At 41.2% G+C, this 13,920-nt stretch overlaps 1 protein-coding gene across 13 annotated transcripts in view; it reads right to left on the bottom strand.

Moving 5' to 3' along the window:
- ECT2L (epithelial cell transforming 2 like) overlaps positions 1–13,920 on the bottom strand; it is a 74,455-nt gene that overhangs the window by 22,520 nt on the left and 38,015 nt on the right. For 11 of the 13 annotated variants that reach the window (XR_006602328.1, XR_006602327.1, XR_006602331.1 and 8 more), the window contains exons 9-13: positions 11,244–11,372; positions 6,249–6,341; positions 4,547–4,729; positions 2,672–2,775; positions 339–464 (exon numbers count right to left, since the gene is read on the bottom strand). Coding sequence is in view for 6 of the 13 variants with exons in the window: in XM_004740308.3 (XP_004740365.1) it covers positions 339–464; positions 2,672–2,775; positions 4,547–4,729; positions 6,249–6,341; positions 11,244–11,372 (635 nt within the window). In the remaining 7 variants the exon portion in view is untranslated. The remainder of the gene's footprint in view (positions 1–338; positions 465–2,671; positions 2,776–4,546; positions 4,730–6,248; positions 6,342–11,243; positions 11,373–13,920) is intronic. The other 2 variants (XM_013064206.2, XM_004740307.3) reach the window with 1 other exon arrangement.

The following is a 13,920-nucleotide window of genomic DNA, read 5'->3' on the forward strand; positions in this document are numbered from 1 at the left end:
ATGCCAGTGGCGCCGGGGCGCCTCCCGCCACCCCGCCGTGCTACCCTAGTCAGTGAGGCGGCTTCCGCTCAGAGGTGCCTTAATGTCACTCTCGGTGTGAAACTACAAAACACCCTTTTTAAAAATAATAATCCGTGAAAGGGAAGTTCTCAGGAGAAAAGAGAAGCTGAAGGCTTTCCAAGTAGAATCATCATTATTGTTTATGAATTTTCTTTCTTTCTTTCTTTCTTTCTTTCTTTCTTTCTTTCTTTCTTTCTTTTTTTGTTTACAAATTTCTTAACCTCAGGTGTTTAACTGTGCAGCAAAATAACGGCATAAAATCGCAGCGGTCACTTTACCTTCAGGAGTAAACTGAACGCTGCCTTTGGACCACATTCTGTTGGAATAACATTTTCTTCAAAATCCTTGCGCCCTTTACCACGCCGCTTCAGCAGAAAACTGGACAGAAACTCCAGAGGTTTGTCCTAAGAAACTCACCCCCACAACACATCAAAAGAAAAAAGAATTTTCGGTTAAAGCATTCACCTGCACAACAGGTCAATACAGGTAACAGCAGAAAAAAGAACATATTTTTAGTTGCGTTTTCTTCTTTCTACCTAAATGATCGTCTAGAAAACAAAGTATGTTTCAGTCAAGATCTGTAAATGGGACTTTGTAGTAATTGCAGTTCTCTTATTGTCACAATCCAATTAGGGTGCCAAGGTCTTGTGGGAAGGTCTCAAGATGGTCAGAACCAAAGTGGCCCAGGTTGGCCCACATCAGTCACTCAAGGCCAGATGAGGAATGTGACAGAGGGGAGCCTGCTTTCTCAGGGTGGGGGAGAGAAGCACGGAAGGGACCCTTGCAGTAGGATGACAGTGCAGAACAGCCTAGGACACCCCCACATGTGGTTGCATCTCAGGCTACAGGTTTGAGTACCCATGAAATGACGTCATATAAAATTATTTTATTTTATTTTATTTTTACAGATTTTATTTATTTATTTGACAGACAGAGGTCACAAGTAGGAAGAGAGGCAGGCAGAGAGAGAGAGGGAAGCAGGCTCCTCCTCACTGAGCAGAGAGCCTGATGCAGATGCAGGGCTCGATCCCAGGAACCTAGGATGGTGACCTGAGCAAAAGGCAGAGGCTTTAACCCACTGAGCCACCCAGGCGCCCCAAAATTATTTTAAAATAATTTGGTTGGCAGTAAGAACACTGGACCTATACCAAACAATGTTTAGAAATTCTTTGGTCTGGTCTTTCAGGAGATCTCGGGGTCATCCTTATGAACATCCCTGGTCATTTTACTCCCCTGGCTGCCGATGCATAGCTGGAACAGTGAGGAGCTGGGTCTTCAGGGTAGACAGATCATGGCCACCTGCAGCTTCTCAGCCTCCACACTGTGCACAGCTAGCTCCGGAGATGCCTGCTGCTTCCCCAGGCAACCAACTTGAAACCAGAGCAGACCCCTGGTAGATAAAGAACACGTGCAAAGGTGATGGTAAATTCATCCACAAAGTAGAATTAACTACAGTGGAAGAGAAGGATTGAGGATCATTCTGTGGGGAACTGAAGCCCTTATGTGGCATCAGGTACATTGCTATTGTCCCTGATCCTAGCCTGTTCTCCACTTCCCCAGAACAGAGCTGCATAGTCTGTGGTCCTAGAGCCTTGCTGTTGTCTCGGGGCAGACAGAGGTCTTGGAAACGGTCCCCCCTCACTATTTCCTGATGTATGGACTGACTTTTCTGGGAGAAGAGCCAAGACTGGTCTCTGAAAAAAATGCTTCTTCACGCTTCCCCAATGCCTGTCCCCAACCAAATTATTGATTTGCTTATTTCTGTTCTTTTGTGTTCTCTTCCCCACCGTCTCAGCTAGCCTTTTTTGCACTTCATCATTTTCTATCGGTTTCATGCTTACTTGTTTTTCCTATCATACTATTAATGGTTGAAACTGTTGAGTAATGTTTATGTGAATCATAAAGCCACTAACATGTTATTTAAGGAAGTCACTTCTTTTTTTTATTTTTAAAGATTTTATTTATTTATTTGACAGAGAGAGAGATCACAAGTAGGAAGAGAGCAGGCAGAGAGAGTGGGGGGGAAGCAGGCTCCCTGCTGAGCAGAGACCCCCCCCCCACCCATGTGGGGCTTGATTCCAGGACCCTGAGTTCATGACCTGAGCTGAAGGCAGAGACTTAACCCACTGAGCCACCCAGGCACCCCAAGGAAGTCACTTCTGACTGAAATTAATCATAAGACAGAAAACAGTGCACAATGCAAATATGTTTTAAATAACCTAGAAAAGTTTTCCTGTTTGACTATTTTTTAAAAAAAGATTTTAGTTATTTATTTGAATGGGATAGGGAGAACACGAGCAGGGGGAGGGGGAGATAGAGGGGGAGAAGCAGGCTCCATCCCAGGACCCTGGGATCATGACCTGAGCTGAAAGCTGATGCATAACCAACTGAGCCACCCAGGTGCCCCTATATTTGTCTGTTTTGTGTACCTAATACATTTTGGGCCCAGAATCTCTCAGTGGCTATTTTTATAACCTGATGTAATTTCTCAGAGGAAATTGTGTCTCCCAAGGGATAAATTGGTTAAAAAAAAAAAAAAAAATCAGCACAAACTAAAAATGTACTTAAGTGTTAGGTTTTTAAAGTTTGCTTTCTTCAAGGAAACACTCACAGAATTTTCTTTTGAAAGTTCCATCAATCCATCTGCCAGAGTTTGTGCAATTTCTTGGTTATTCAGAATGTTAGCCACATGCATGTTGTCAGAAGTAAATTGCCCTGTAAATATATAAGGCCATATGCCTTGGAATTAATTTATTAATTAATAAAGATGTGATCATGAGATATGATCAAGAAAATAGCTTATTCCTCACAGTTGCTTTTTAGTGTATTAAAAAAATGTGAAGCATAAAAGTTAAAATTCTACTATGCCGTGGGGATTATTCCCCATGATAAAATATGAATTGAGCAAGAGTAACTAAATGTAAAGCATATTAACAACTACCCACCCTGGTGAAGCCATATTAAATAGAATCTATAAATTGGACAATAAGGAGAGAACATGTGAACATTATAGACCCTATAAGTTTAAATTTTAGATTCTCCTTCCCACCAAAATTTCCTCCTCACACCCCTGTATCTTTGAGTTCAAGACTTAAATACTTTGAGTCTACAGCAAATAACATACAACTATAGTTACACAGACATCTTTTTATATTTTTAATACTTTGAACAATGTGCATTGATATGCAAATGTTTTTATTCCATCTAACTTCTCATTTCTTACAAATATCATCAAAGAATACTTCTATCTTGAAAAACGCTAAATTTTTTTCTGCTTTTCTCTTTGGTCCTTAGTTATCTGTGTAAAAAACCAGGAGAAATCATTTCTATATAGCCTTATAAACTTTTTAAAATACTGGCTGAACATCTACTAAGTGTGGTCAAGCAGATAGTACATAAAGTCAAGAAGACATCTCCCTGATTTGGAGGCATTTATGTAAAGTGATGTAGGACATGCACTGACATGAAATCTCTACATGCAAACACCCATTGTGTAGACAGTCATTGTGGTGATAGGACCTCAACAGGAAGCAGAGCAAGGAGGGAAGAAGGAAGTAAGATGTAATTAAATAATGACTTAATTTCAAGGGTATTTTAGTCAGATGGGAAGAGTTAGGGATAAGATAAATAGGTGGTTAAAGATGGATGCGGTGGGGGCGCCTGGGTGGCTCAGTGGGTTAAGCCTCTGCCTTCGGCTCAGGCCATGATCCCAGGATCCTGGGATCGAGCCCCACATCGGACTCTCTGCTCAGCGGGGAGCCTGCTTCACCCCCCACCCCCGCCTGCCTCTCCGCCTACTTGTGATTTCTGTCTGTCAAGTAAATAAATTAAAAAATCTATCAAAAAAGATGGGGGTGGTGGTCATTTAGCCAGATGATAAGTAAACAAAACAAACCAAAACAAAAATTTCATCTTAAAGAATAGACTGATTTAGGGGAAGCTCTGGTTGACACAGAAAATGGCTTCCAAGACTCTATTATGATAGATTTGTCATGTGTAGGGACTGCAAATGGGATGATAAATTCAGTGATGTCCAATAGGTTCAGCAGAGGTCTGGGGAGCCCCCACCAAACCGAATATTTTATATAGAAAATGCATAGAGCATAATCGTAGAACAATTTAAGTAGTGGGTGCTGTGTCTAAGAGGAGCTTAACTTTTAGAGCAGGCTGCAGTGAGAAGAAGGGCAGAGCCCTCTGGCTTAGCAAACACTCTGTGAGCTTTGTCGAGTCAACCCACTGACTGGCATAGGATTAGTAAAGCACCATTATTTAAAAGGAACTACCTTCAGCATTTTGAAGATGAATATACTTGTTGTCAGTGGATAGTCATTACCTTTGAAAGGAGATATGAAAAACAAAGGAAAGAAAGTTTTACTGAACAGGTATGGAAGCCAACGTTTGCTCGAGCCCTTCCTGCCCTGGAATTCCCTCCAGTTACGAAGGACCTTCATGAAGAAACTGCAAGAGAAGCAGCGAGAGTTCTTACCTATTATCCTGGCACTGATGTTCTTCTGTAACTCCTTGAAAAGAGGACTTAACTGTTTCCTTACTGATTTCAAGGTGTCTTCCAGAAAATCCGTGAGACTGGACCACGTCTGCAGCTTTGATTCCCTGAAGTAGATGGAGCAGGGAGCCCTTTCCCACGGTCGTTCCAGCCAATCACCTAGAACTGACATGATTTTCTCCTTTTAGTATTGCAGGTCGGAGCTTCGATGAAAGAATTCTTCTTGTTTACAGTACAATAAAAACTAAGTTGTGTTTACAGCAGGCTTATTCCTCTCTCTCATTAGAAGACTAAGAGAAACACCCATCATCTGCTTTCAAACGTAAAATTAGAAGTTCAAGAAGGAATAATTTCAAATGCTGCCTATCTGTTCTTTGACACATAAGGTTGACATGCTACATTTGAAATCAAAATTGAATAGCGGTGGGACTTGTATATCAGGAAGCAGAGTGGGCAAGAAGGTGCTGCTTTTTTCTTTAGATCCTAAAATGAACATACAAGAAAACCCCACTCTGCCTGGTTTCCCCACCCTGCTATCCGAAGTCATCTTGGGCTAGCCAAACCTATGGCTTCCTTACATCATGTCGGGTTGCGCTCTCTCTTTCTCTCTCTCTAAGTTTCTCTACATGACTGTAGTGGGTGCTTAAAGAAATTCTCCTTGGAAGTCAATTACCGGATGATGCTGGGACATGTGAAATCTGATTTTGTGTCCTCAATAGATAGATAGCCTTATTTGATTCCCCTTCCCCCTTTTTACAGATAAACAAGAGCAACTCTCTATGACATGCTTTCCTAGGAGAAAACTAAGACGACGAAAGGGAAAAGGAAGATGAACAGAAGGAAGAGAAGACAGAGGAGGAGAAAAGGAGGAAGAGCTGCCCCATAAAGAACAGTGTTTGCTCCCTGCTCCCCGATGCAAGGCTGCCGTCCTCTCCGCAGGAGGCCCAGTGTGTTGTCTAGCACTTGGTCATGCAGCTACAGAGCTGAAATTAATAAGTGACTTCTGCTACAAAAATCTAGCAGGTCAATGTGCTTTTCTGTAGATACGTGAAATCTTTTCCCTTACAGGTTTCCCATCATGCCAGTTCTCCCCAGGTTTGAAAGCCCCTTCAAATATGGGATTAGCGATGTCTTGCTTTATGTGGTTTCTACGTGGTCCCAAACCCTATGTAATAGGAAGCCAGGGAGTTTTAAAGGGGAAAAGGGTTCTTGTTACTTTAGCAGAGCAGTGTGGGTTTTTTGTTGGTTAGTCAATGTTACATGCGCATTTAATATCTGCAGCTTCAGTATCTAAGTGAAACTAATTCCAGGTGTATATTTTATCCTTGTTCTTCCTCTCAGATAATGCAGTTGAACTGGAACCTGATCAAGCCTTCGCTCTCTCTTCAGAGCTGCCGTTCTTATTTCCAAAGGAAACCACATTGATTCCGTCTCACTAAGAATAACTCTTGGTACTTGTTATTTCTCTAGATCAGCAACTATTCATCCCTAACTATTAAAAATGACGTTTTCAACAGGGTTTGTGTACATGATGGCTTGAAGCAAATATTTGTAATAAATAATCCCTTTCTAAACACTTGATAGGACAGTGGGCAGTGGGAAATGACACCGTTTGGGTAGTGACAGCATTCCTTTTGAGAGGGAATGGAAGACAGTCACATGCTCAGCCCCCATATACACTTACTGTGCTGGTAAGAGCCGGTTGCAATTCCAGTAGGCGCAGTAAAGAACGTGCCAGTTAGTTGAGACAGCTGGGAAAGAACTTCCAGTCCTGCCTCTGCAGAGTCAAAAACACTTTCATTGGTTTACTCACAGGTTTTTCCTTGGAAACATTAAGTATTACTTAGGAACGCTAAGCTGGCCAAGCAAGACTGCTAGGATTTCTCATCTTCAATTCAAATCCCTATGGAACAGCCCGTAAGCACTTTATAGCCCACCGCTAAGTGCTGAAGTCCAGATGCTTAATTAACGAGGACTAAACAACAGAGTGGAGAGACCGTGCAGGAAGACTGACCTGGTGCATATTTTCAAAGTCGGAGTACTCAGGACAGAGACAGAGAAAAGTCTATGTATATTTTCTAAAATAGTCTGACTCAAAGGAGATGTCTCATAAGAGGACAAATTTAAAACTGTTGGAACCGCTCAATATGATGGTCAAACTTGAGTGTGGCATTAATTTTACCCCATCTTCAGCGACCCGGCATAAAGATTGGATTCATCATATAGAAGGAATTACTTTGATCGAAATTAATACACTGGGTTATATTTTTTAATTCTTTGTGGTCTAAGAATAAACAATTCCTCCAAATTGGTTAGAACAAGATGGCAGTGGCTGAAAGGTTGGGATGTCTCTCATGTATTGGGGTCTAATTTTTTAATTGGAATGGATCAAAGAAATCAAATAGAATCCCTAGGTATACCTACATCTGTGTAGTCAGTTGGTTTCAACAAAGATGCAAATCAAATGCACTGAGAAAAGGATAGTCTTTACAAGGAATGGTGCTAGAAAAATGAGATATCCATGAGTTAAAAAAAAAAAACAAAACATGAAACTTCAACCCATACTTCTAAAACTCTATGAACAAACAAATAAGTCAACAGCTCAGAAATCTAAAAGTCAAAACTATAAATAGTTTAGAAGAAATTCTTTATTTCTAAAATAAAGAAAATATTGTGAACTTCAGTCAGATAGTGTCCAGATATGACATTAAAAGTATAACCTAAAAAAAAATAAATTTGACTTCACAAAAATTAAGAACTTCATCTCTTCAAAAGGGACCGTTCGGAGAAAAAAACATAAGTCACAGAGTGAGAGAAAATATTTATAAATGCCTTTTCTAGAATACATAAAGAGTTCTCAGTATGAAAACAACCTAATTTTAAAAATGAACAGAAGATTCGGACAGACAACACACAAACGAAGACCAATGAGTGGCAGGTAAGTGCATGAAAAGATGTTCAGCATCATCAGTCATGAGGTAAATGCAAATTCAAACCCCAGTGAGATACTCTGGCACTCCCACGCACACAGCTAACATTAACAAGACTACATACCCGTGTGGGATACTATGCAACTAGAGTTCTCATACATTGCTTGTGGAAATGTAAAATTATACAACTACTCCAGAAAACAGTTCAGCCAGTGTTTAAAAAATTAACACCTTTCATATTGACCCAGCCATTCCACTCCTAGGTATTTATCCAAGAGAAATAAAAGCATATGTTCACACATAGTTTCATAGCTACTTTCTGTGTTAGGACCCGGGAACTGGAAAGAACTCAAATATCTATCAACAAGTGACTAAATAAACAAATTGTGGTATATACGTACAATGCAGTAATTCCCAGCAATAAAAAAAACAAGGAGCCATTGATACAAGCATCAAACAGAGGAATCTAAAATAATTCTTTTGAGTGAAAGAAGCCTGACAAAAAAGAATGCACGGTGTATGTTTCCATTTGTAGAAAATTCTATAAAATACAAACTAATGCATCATGAAAGAGAGGAGATATTTCACAATGTGAATTCAGGATGGGAATAGGGAGAAGCAGGAGGAAAAAACTGCAGACTGGCATGAGGAAAATTTGGGGAGCGGTGACTATGTTCCTTATCTTGATTATTTTATGGTTTCACATAAAATATTTTCACATGTCAAAATTTATCTAAATGCACACTTTAAATATGTACAATTTATCTTACATTATTTAGACCTTGATAAAGAGGCTTGAAATTTTTTAAAATTTTATTTATTTTATTATTTATTTTAGAGAGAGACAGTGAGTGAGCAGGGGGAGGGGCAGAGGCAGAGGGGGAGAGAGAGAATCTGGAGTAGAGCCTCGTTAAGCAGCAGCAACAGCAGCACCTGGGAACTCGTCAGAAATGAAAATTCTCAGCCCCCATGCCAGATGTGGTGAGTGAGAAGTGCTAGGATGAGATCCAGTGGTGTGTACTTCAATAAGCCTTCTAGGTGACTCAGACAGATATTACCATTTGAGAACCCGGGGTATAGTCTCTATGGAGGTGTATCTAGGTTGAGTGTATACAGGTGAGGGAAAGTGTATGGTCTCGCTTTCTCTCTTTTTAGCAGAGGAGCTGGCACTACAGGTGTTCCTGGTTTGATAGGAATGACCGAAGAAAGAGGGGGGGTTGAGGCTGTCGGAGAGAACTGAGTGTGGGAATGTGGTCGTGAGGAGGTGAAAGGGGTTGGGATACAGAGCCCAAGTGGGTGCTGACTTGAGCAGAGCTGCTTCTTCCTTCGGGACAGAAGGGAAGACAGAGAATGAAGGTAAGAGGTGGGATATGTGGTGGGTTTGGTGGTGGGAGGGAAATTCAGGCGTTTTCTCAGGGCAGTAAAAGGTGAGGTCAACAGCTGAGAGGAAGGTTCTCGAGCGATGGACGAAGGAGGGGAGGGAATGATGTAGTCCTCTCAGAGAGCGGGAAAGAAATTTACCACGGGAGGGTGGGGGGATTCGTTGTCAGTGCCGCAATCGCATTTGATATTTATGGCAGTGAAGTCAGGTTAGATGAATAAGAAAAGCCATAGCACGGTTTTCAACCCAGCTGCTTCGTGCAGGCAGCGGAGAGCATACAGACAGTGGTGTTTAAGGAGCACTGGAGTTCAGCCCGAGAAAGGGAGACAAAGAAGTTCAGATTCTTCGCACCAGAGTAACGATAATGACAACCATTGAATCCAGGTTTAACAAAGAAGGAGCAGAGGATGGAGGCGTGGAGACAAGAGAGTGGAAACGTGCGAGTGTGTGCATTGGAGGTCTTGAGGCAAAGGGCTGACACAGTAGGAGTATTTGGAACATGGATGTTTGGAATATTTGGTGCATGTTTTGGAGGTAGTACTCAGAGAAAAATGTTGGAGATCAAGCTCTCGGAGGCCTTACTTACAGCTACTGGGATGATAAGCTCCTGAGTGATGCCTGAGGTGGCAGAAGAGAGATTTTTGGACTGAGAAGCTGAGGTCTTTCATCTGAACCAGGGTCTTGATGGCTTGTCCAGGTGGAAATTGTGTTTGATGAGTTCAGGGGATGATTTGGGGGCCAAAATGGTGGTGAGAAATTTGCTGTTCAGTGCCATCAACTTTCACTTGAGACAATTTTTAAGTCACCAAATCTATTGTTCTTTTCCCCCTTTTGCCCTATTCCTGTTCCCTTTCAATGCCTTACTTTCCCAAATCCCTTCTTTTTCTACTACTCCGGTTAAAAAATGTCCTTTGCGGGGGCGCCTGGCTGGCTCAGTTGGTGGAGTGTGTGACTCTTGGTCTCCGGGTTCTAAGTTTGAGACCCTCGTTGGGTGTAGAGGTTACTTAAAAAAATAAAATCTTTAAAAAAAAAAATTGCTATGCTTTCCTTACGAAAGTAATACTAGTTCACTGGAGATAAAAGAAAAGGAAAAATAATAAAAGGAAAGAAAAGTTCCTTATCCAACTGTTGTTAATACAGTTCGTAGGTATCCTTCCAAACCCTTATCTGTATCCTGCCGCCCTCCCCCACGCACGCACGGGTTTTAAACAGAGGAACCCCACCCTCCGTATTCTGATTTCAAAAGTAGGAAACCTGAAAAGCACATCTGGAGATAGATGCTGTTAATAATTGTGTTATATTTCCTCCTAGATTTTTCTATGCATATTGTCTTTAGTTAAGATTACATTAATTGTCATAACTGTGTAAAAAAGTTTTTTTATGATTTTATAATTTGTTTTCTTTTAAACCCCTTCCCATCCTTTTGTTTTTCCCTTTCCCCTGGTTGAAGCCTGCCAGAGGCATCCTTGGCATGTACGAACAGTTCAGGGAAATGTGAGGATTAGAGCGAACTTTAAAACTCACAGTTCCCTAAGGAATGGGAATAAGAAACTGTTAGAGAAAATTTAATTTTATACTCCCTCTGCCTTGCTCTGCTTGGCATTAAAAAAAAAAAAAAAAAAGCCCATGAATGCAGAGCTTTTATTGAACAGATGTCTAAAAAGTGAATTTGTCTTAATGTTTCCAGAGTTTCTCTTCAAGTACTGAAATCAACTTTGAGTTCTAGGGACTGATATTAGACAGATGGGCACTTAAAATGATATCAGACCTTTGGGATCAGCAACCAGTCTCCTCTTTACCAAGCACTTGGCTGTTTTTAATATTCAAATATTATTTAAGTCTTTATTTTTATTGTATTTTAAGTGTATTTATTATAAGTATTTACATTATTTTGATACAAGTCTTGTAAGGTGCTACTATACTAACTTTCATATGAGGAAACAGGTCCACAAACTTGCCTAAGGCCACACAGCTCAAGTGGCACGTGTGGGACTCAAGCCCAAGGTCCTTGGTCACCAAGTTCATGCTCACTCCTTCAGAACACATCAGGGAGGCTTTTCTCAGACCAGTTGATTATGGGTTCAGACATTTTCCCCTGTGTAGAGGAGGCTGGTTTTATTATATTTTCCAGAAGAGCTACAGATAATATCCCTGGCTGGCTCAGGTCACTAGTAACCTTATTCTGCAGGGACAGTTTCCTCAGACAAACTAACCCCAGCTCTTTCCCCCTTAAATATCTGAGGGTATGAGGTGTAAGAGAAAAAGAAAAAAAGAGTAAAATGTGACTGAATTATTTGAACTGAAGGCATTTCAAAAATTCCCAAAATATCATTGGGAGTAGGCATGACCACTGCCTTTGAAAACTGACCTGATGCTCCAAGAGGTACAAAGAGGTCCACATGACCCCCTTCTTCTTCAGGGGCCACACAGCTTCCTAGTTTCTCCCAGAAGTCTCTCACTTCAGGTCTCAATAAGTTTCCAATACCAATTTTATAACCTGAGGAAAAACTCAAAATGTCATATTAGTTTGTAACTTTATCATGAGCAGAAACTCTTAGCACTCTGGGAAAATGCAATCCTAATTCAAAATGCTAGAGTCTGGGGGCGTCTGGGTAGCTCAGTGGGTTAAAGCCTCTGCCTTCAGCTCGGGTCATGATCCCACAGTCCTGGGATCGAGCCCTGCATCAGGCTCTCTGCTCAGCAGGGAGCCTGCTTCCTCCCCTCTCTCTGCCTGCCTCTCTGCCTACTTGTGGTCTCTGTCTGCCCAATAAATAAATAAAGTCTTTAAAAAAAAAAAAAAAAGCTAGAGACTGCTCGTAAGAGCCTGATCTGGAGCTTGCCCGTGCTCTCATGCTACACCATATTAGGGTCACAAAAGGACTCCTGCATGGCCCACACTCTCCTTCATGTTCTGGATTTACTGGACACTGTGCACTTAGTTTTAGGACCTTGTCTCTCTGCCTCATGTCCTGCTACTTTTGCCACCAAGATGCAAAGTGAAGATGTCAGCAAAAAAAAAAAAAAAAAAAAAAAAAAAGTCATTCAGAACAGAAGACTCCCGAAAGGTGGTAAACATCACTGAAACTCTTACTTCCTGGGAATTCTGTATGATGATTCAGTGAATCTCTATGTGTCTAGACCCATTTCTAAAGGTGTCCCAGAGACTCTGAATTCTTAAATCCCAGGAACGAAATGAAAACAAAGTCAGGCAAGAATCTCAACACTTCAATTCTTTCCATCGAGACATCTAGATACAGAATGGAAGGACCTCTTCGGATGCCCGGAGTAAGAGATTTCATTTTGTTGTTGGTTTTAAGACAAAAGCTCCTGGGGAAACACAACGATTATTTAAAGGGAAACTTTAGTTTTCAGTTATTTTGTTATGTTACTCTTGATTTAAAAAAAAAAAAAACCAGTGCGGGATGCCTGGGTGGCTCAGTCGGTTAAGCATTCAACTCTTGAATTCCGTTCAGGTCATGATCTCAGAGTGTGAGACTCAACCCTGCATCCGCTCTGTGATGGGCATGGAGCCTACTTAAGATTCTCTCTCTCCCATTACTATCTCTCTCTCTCTCTTTCTCTCCCCCAACCCCCCTTAATAAATAAATAAATAAATAAGAAAACAAAAGGCAAAGTTTGGAAATCTTTCTCATGTGCAGAACAAAAAGTCTGAGATGTTAGAAAACCCTAATGGGTCCTTCTACTCCATGAGAGGTAAACCTACTACACTACAGTGTAAATTTGTGATCAATAACTCTCCTCCGTCATTTAGAGAAAAGCTACCATGTAATTAATCATAAATATAAACCCCACACAACAACTAGTGCTGTGCTTTACTTTTGGGTGAATATATAAAATCTGATGTGGAATACAACTTGCTTCAGGCATAGGTAAACTAAACAAGACAAGACAAAATAAGGTAGCAATAAATCAAAAGTAGTTTATTTTGTTAATAAAATTTACTAAAACTATTCCAAGCATGCTGAATTCTAGCTGTAAGCAAGTCTTCTTGCTCAGCTATAGGGCCCAAGAGTTAAAACCAAAAATAGACAAGACTGCTTAACTCCTGCTTCAACGAAAACCCATTATGCATATTCCTTTTTGCACTTTCTGGAGGCATTGATGAGATGTTTTGCAATGACTGGAGCATTCCAGTCAGAAGGGAAAGCCCTGATAGCAATGGAATGCCTAGAAGACCACATACCCCCAGGTCCCTTTCCCTGCCTGTGATCGTAGGCTGAATATATCCCTGCCCCCACTCACGATCACTTGCTGCCTGCCTGCTCCCTGGCACGTAACCCGCTGAACTTGTCTCCATAAAACTCCAGTGTCCATCTTGCAGGTGGAGAGGTCAGTCGTTAAGGGTTGAGCCTGCCACCTCCCCTGGCTACTGGCACCCAAAATAAGTTTTTTTTCCTTTCTTTTTTCCAAACCCTTGTCTCTTGCACTCAAGAGACAATGCACTTTGCTTGCCAGGAATTTATCTGAGTTTGCTCGGCAACGGTGTGGACAAACCCAGCCAGGAGCTAAACTTTCCAATCATACAGCCCTCTGGGGATTCCCCCAGATGGAGCAGTTGGCCCCGGCAGAGCACCAGGCTTCCCTGCTCGTTTCCCGAGTTAGCAGCTGGGACAGATCATTGGATAATGTAGCCACAGAGACAATATTTGATGGGTGATTGAGGTATATACACTGTGCCATTTTAGGGGGTCCCCGCCAGCTGGATCCTTGACCATCTTATTCCCTTTCTCCCCTCCTCTCACAAAAATGGAAGATTTCATGCTAGTAAACCTTAAAACCATTCTATCTTAGGTATAACAAGGAAAGATGTAAGTTATAGTATAAAGAAGAGTAGAAGCTGAAAATTTAATTCTAAAACAGTCATCATCTCCTTCCTTCTGAGAAGCATAACCATTGACATTTTTAAAAGATGATCCTTAAAGAGTTAATGGTATCAGCCAATCCTTTTCTTTGTGGGATAAGCCATTTGGAAATATAATAAATGCTGTTTGTGTACACCAACTTATAGATCTTGGGGTTTGCTG

This window comes from Mustela putorius, unplaced genomic scaffold (genome assembly GCF_011764305.1).
Source record: "Mustela putorius furo isolate JIRA1106 unplaced genomic scaffold, ASM1176430v1.1 tig00003863_pilon_pilon_pilon, whole genome shotgun sequence".
Lineage (NCBI taxonomy): Eukaryota > Metazoa > Chordata > Mammalia > Carnivora > Mustelidae > Mustela > Mustela putorius.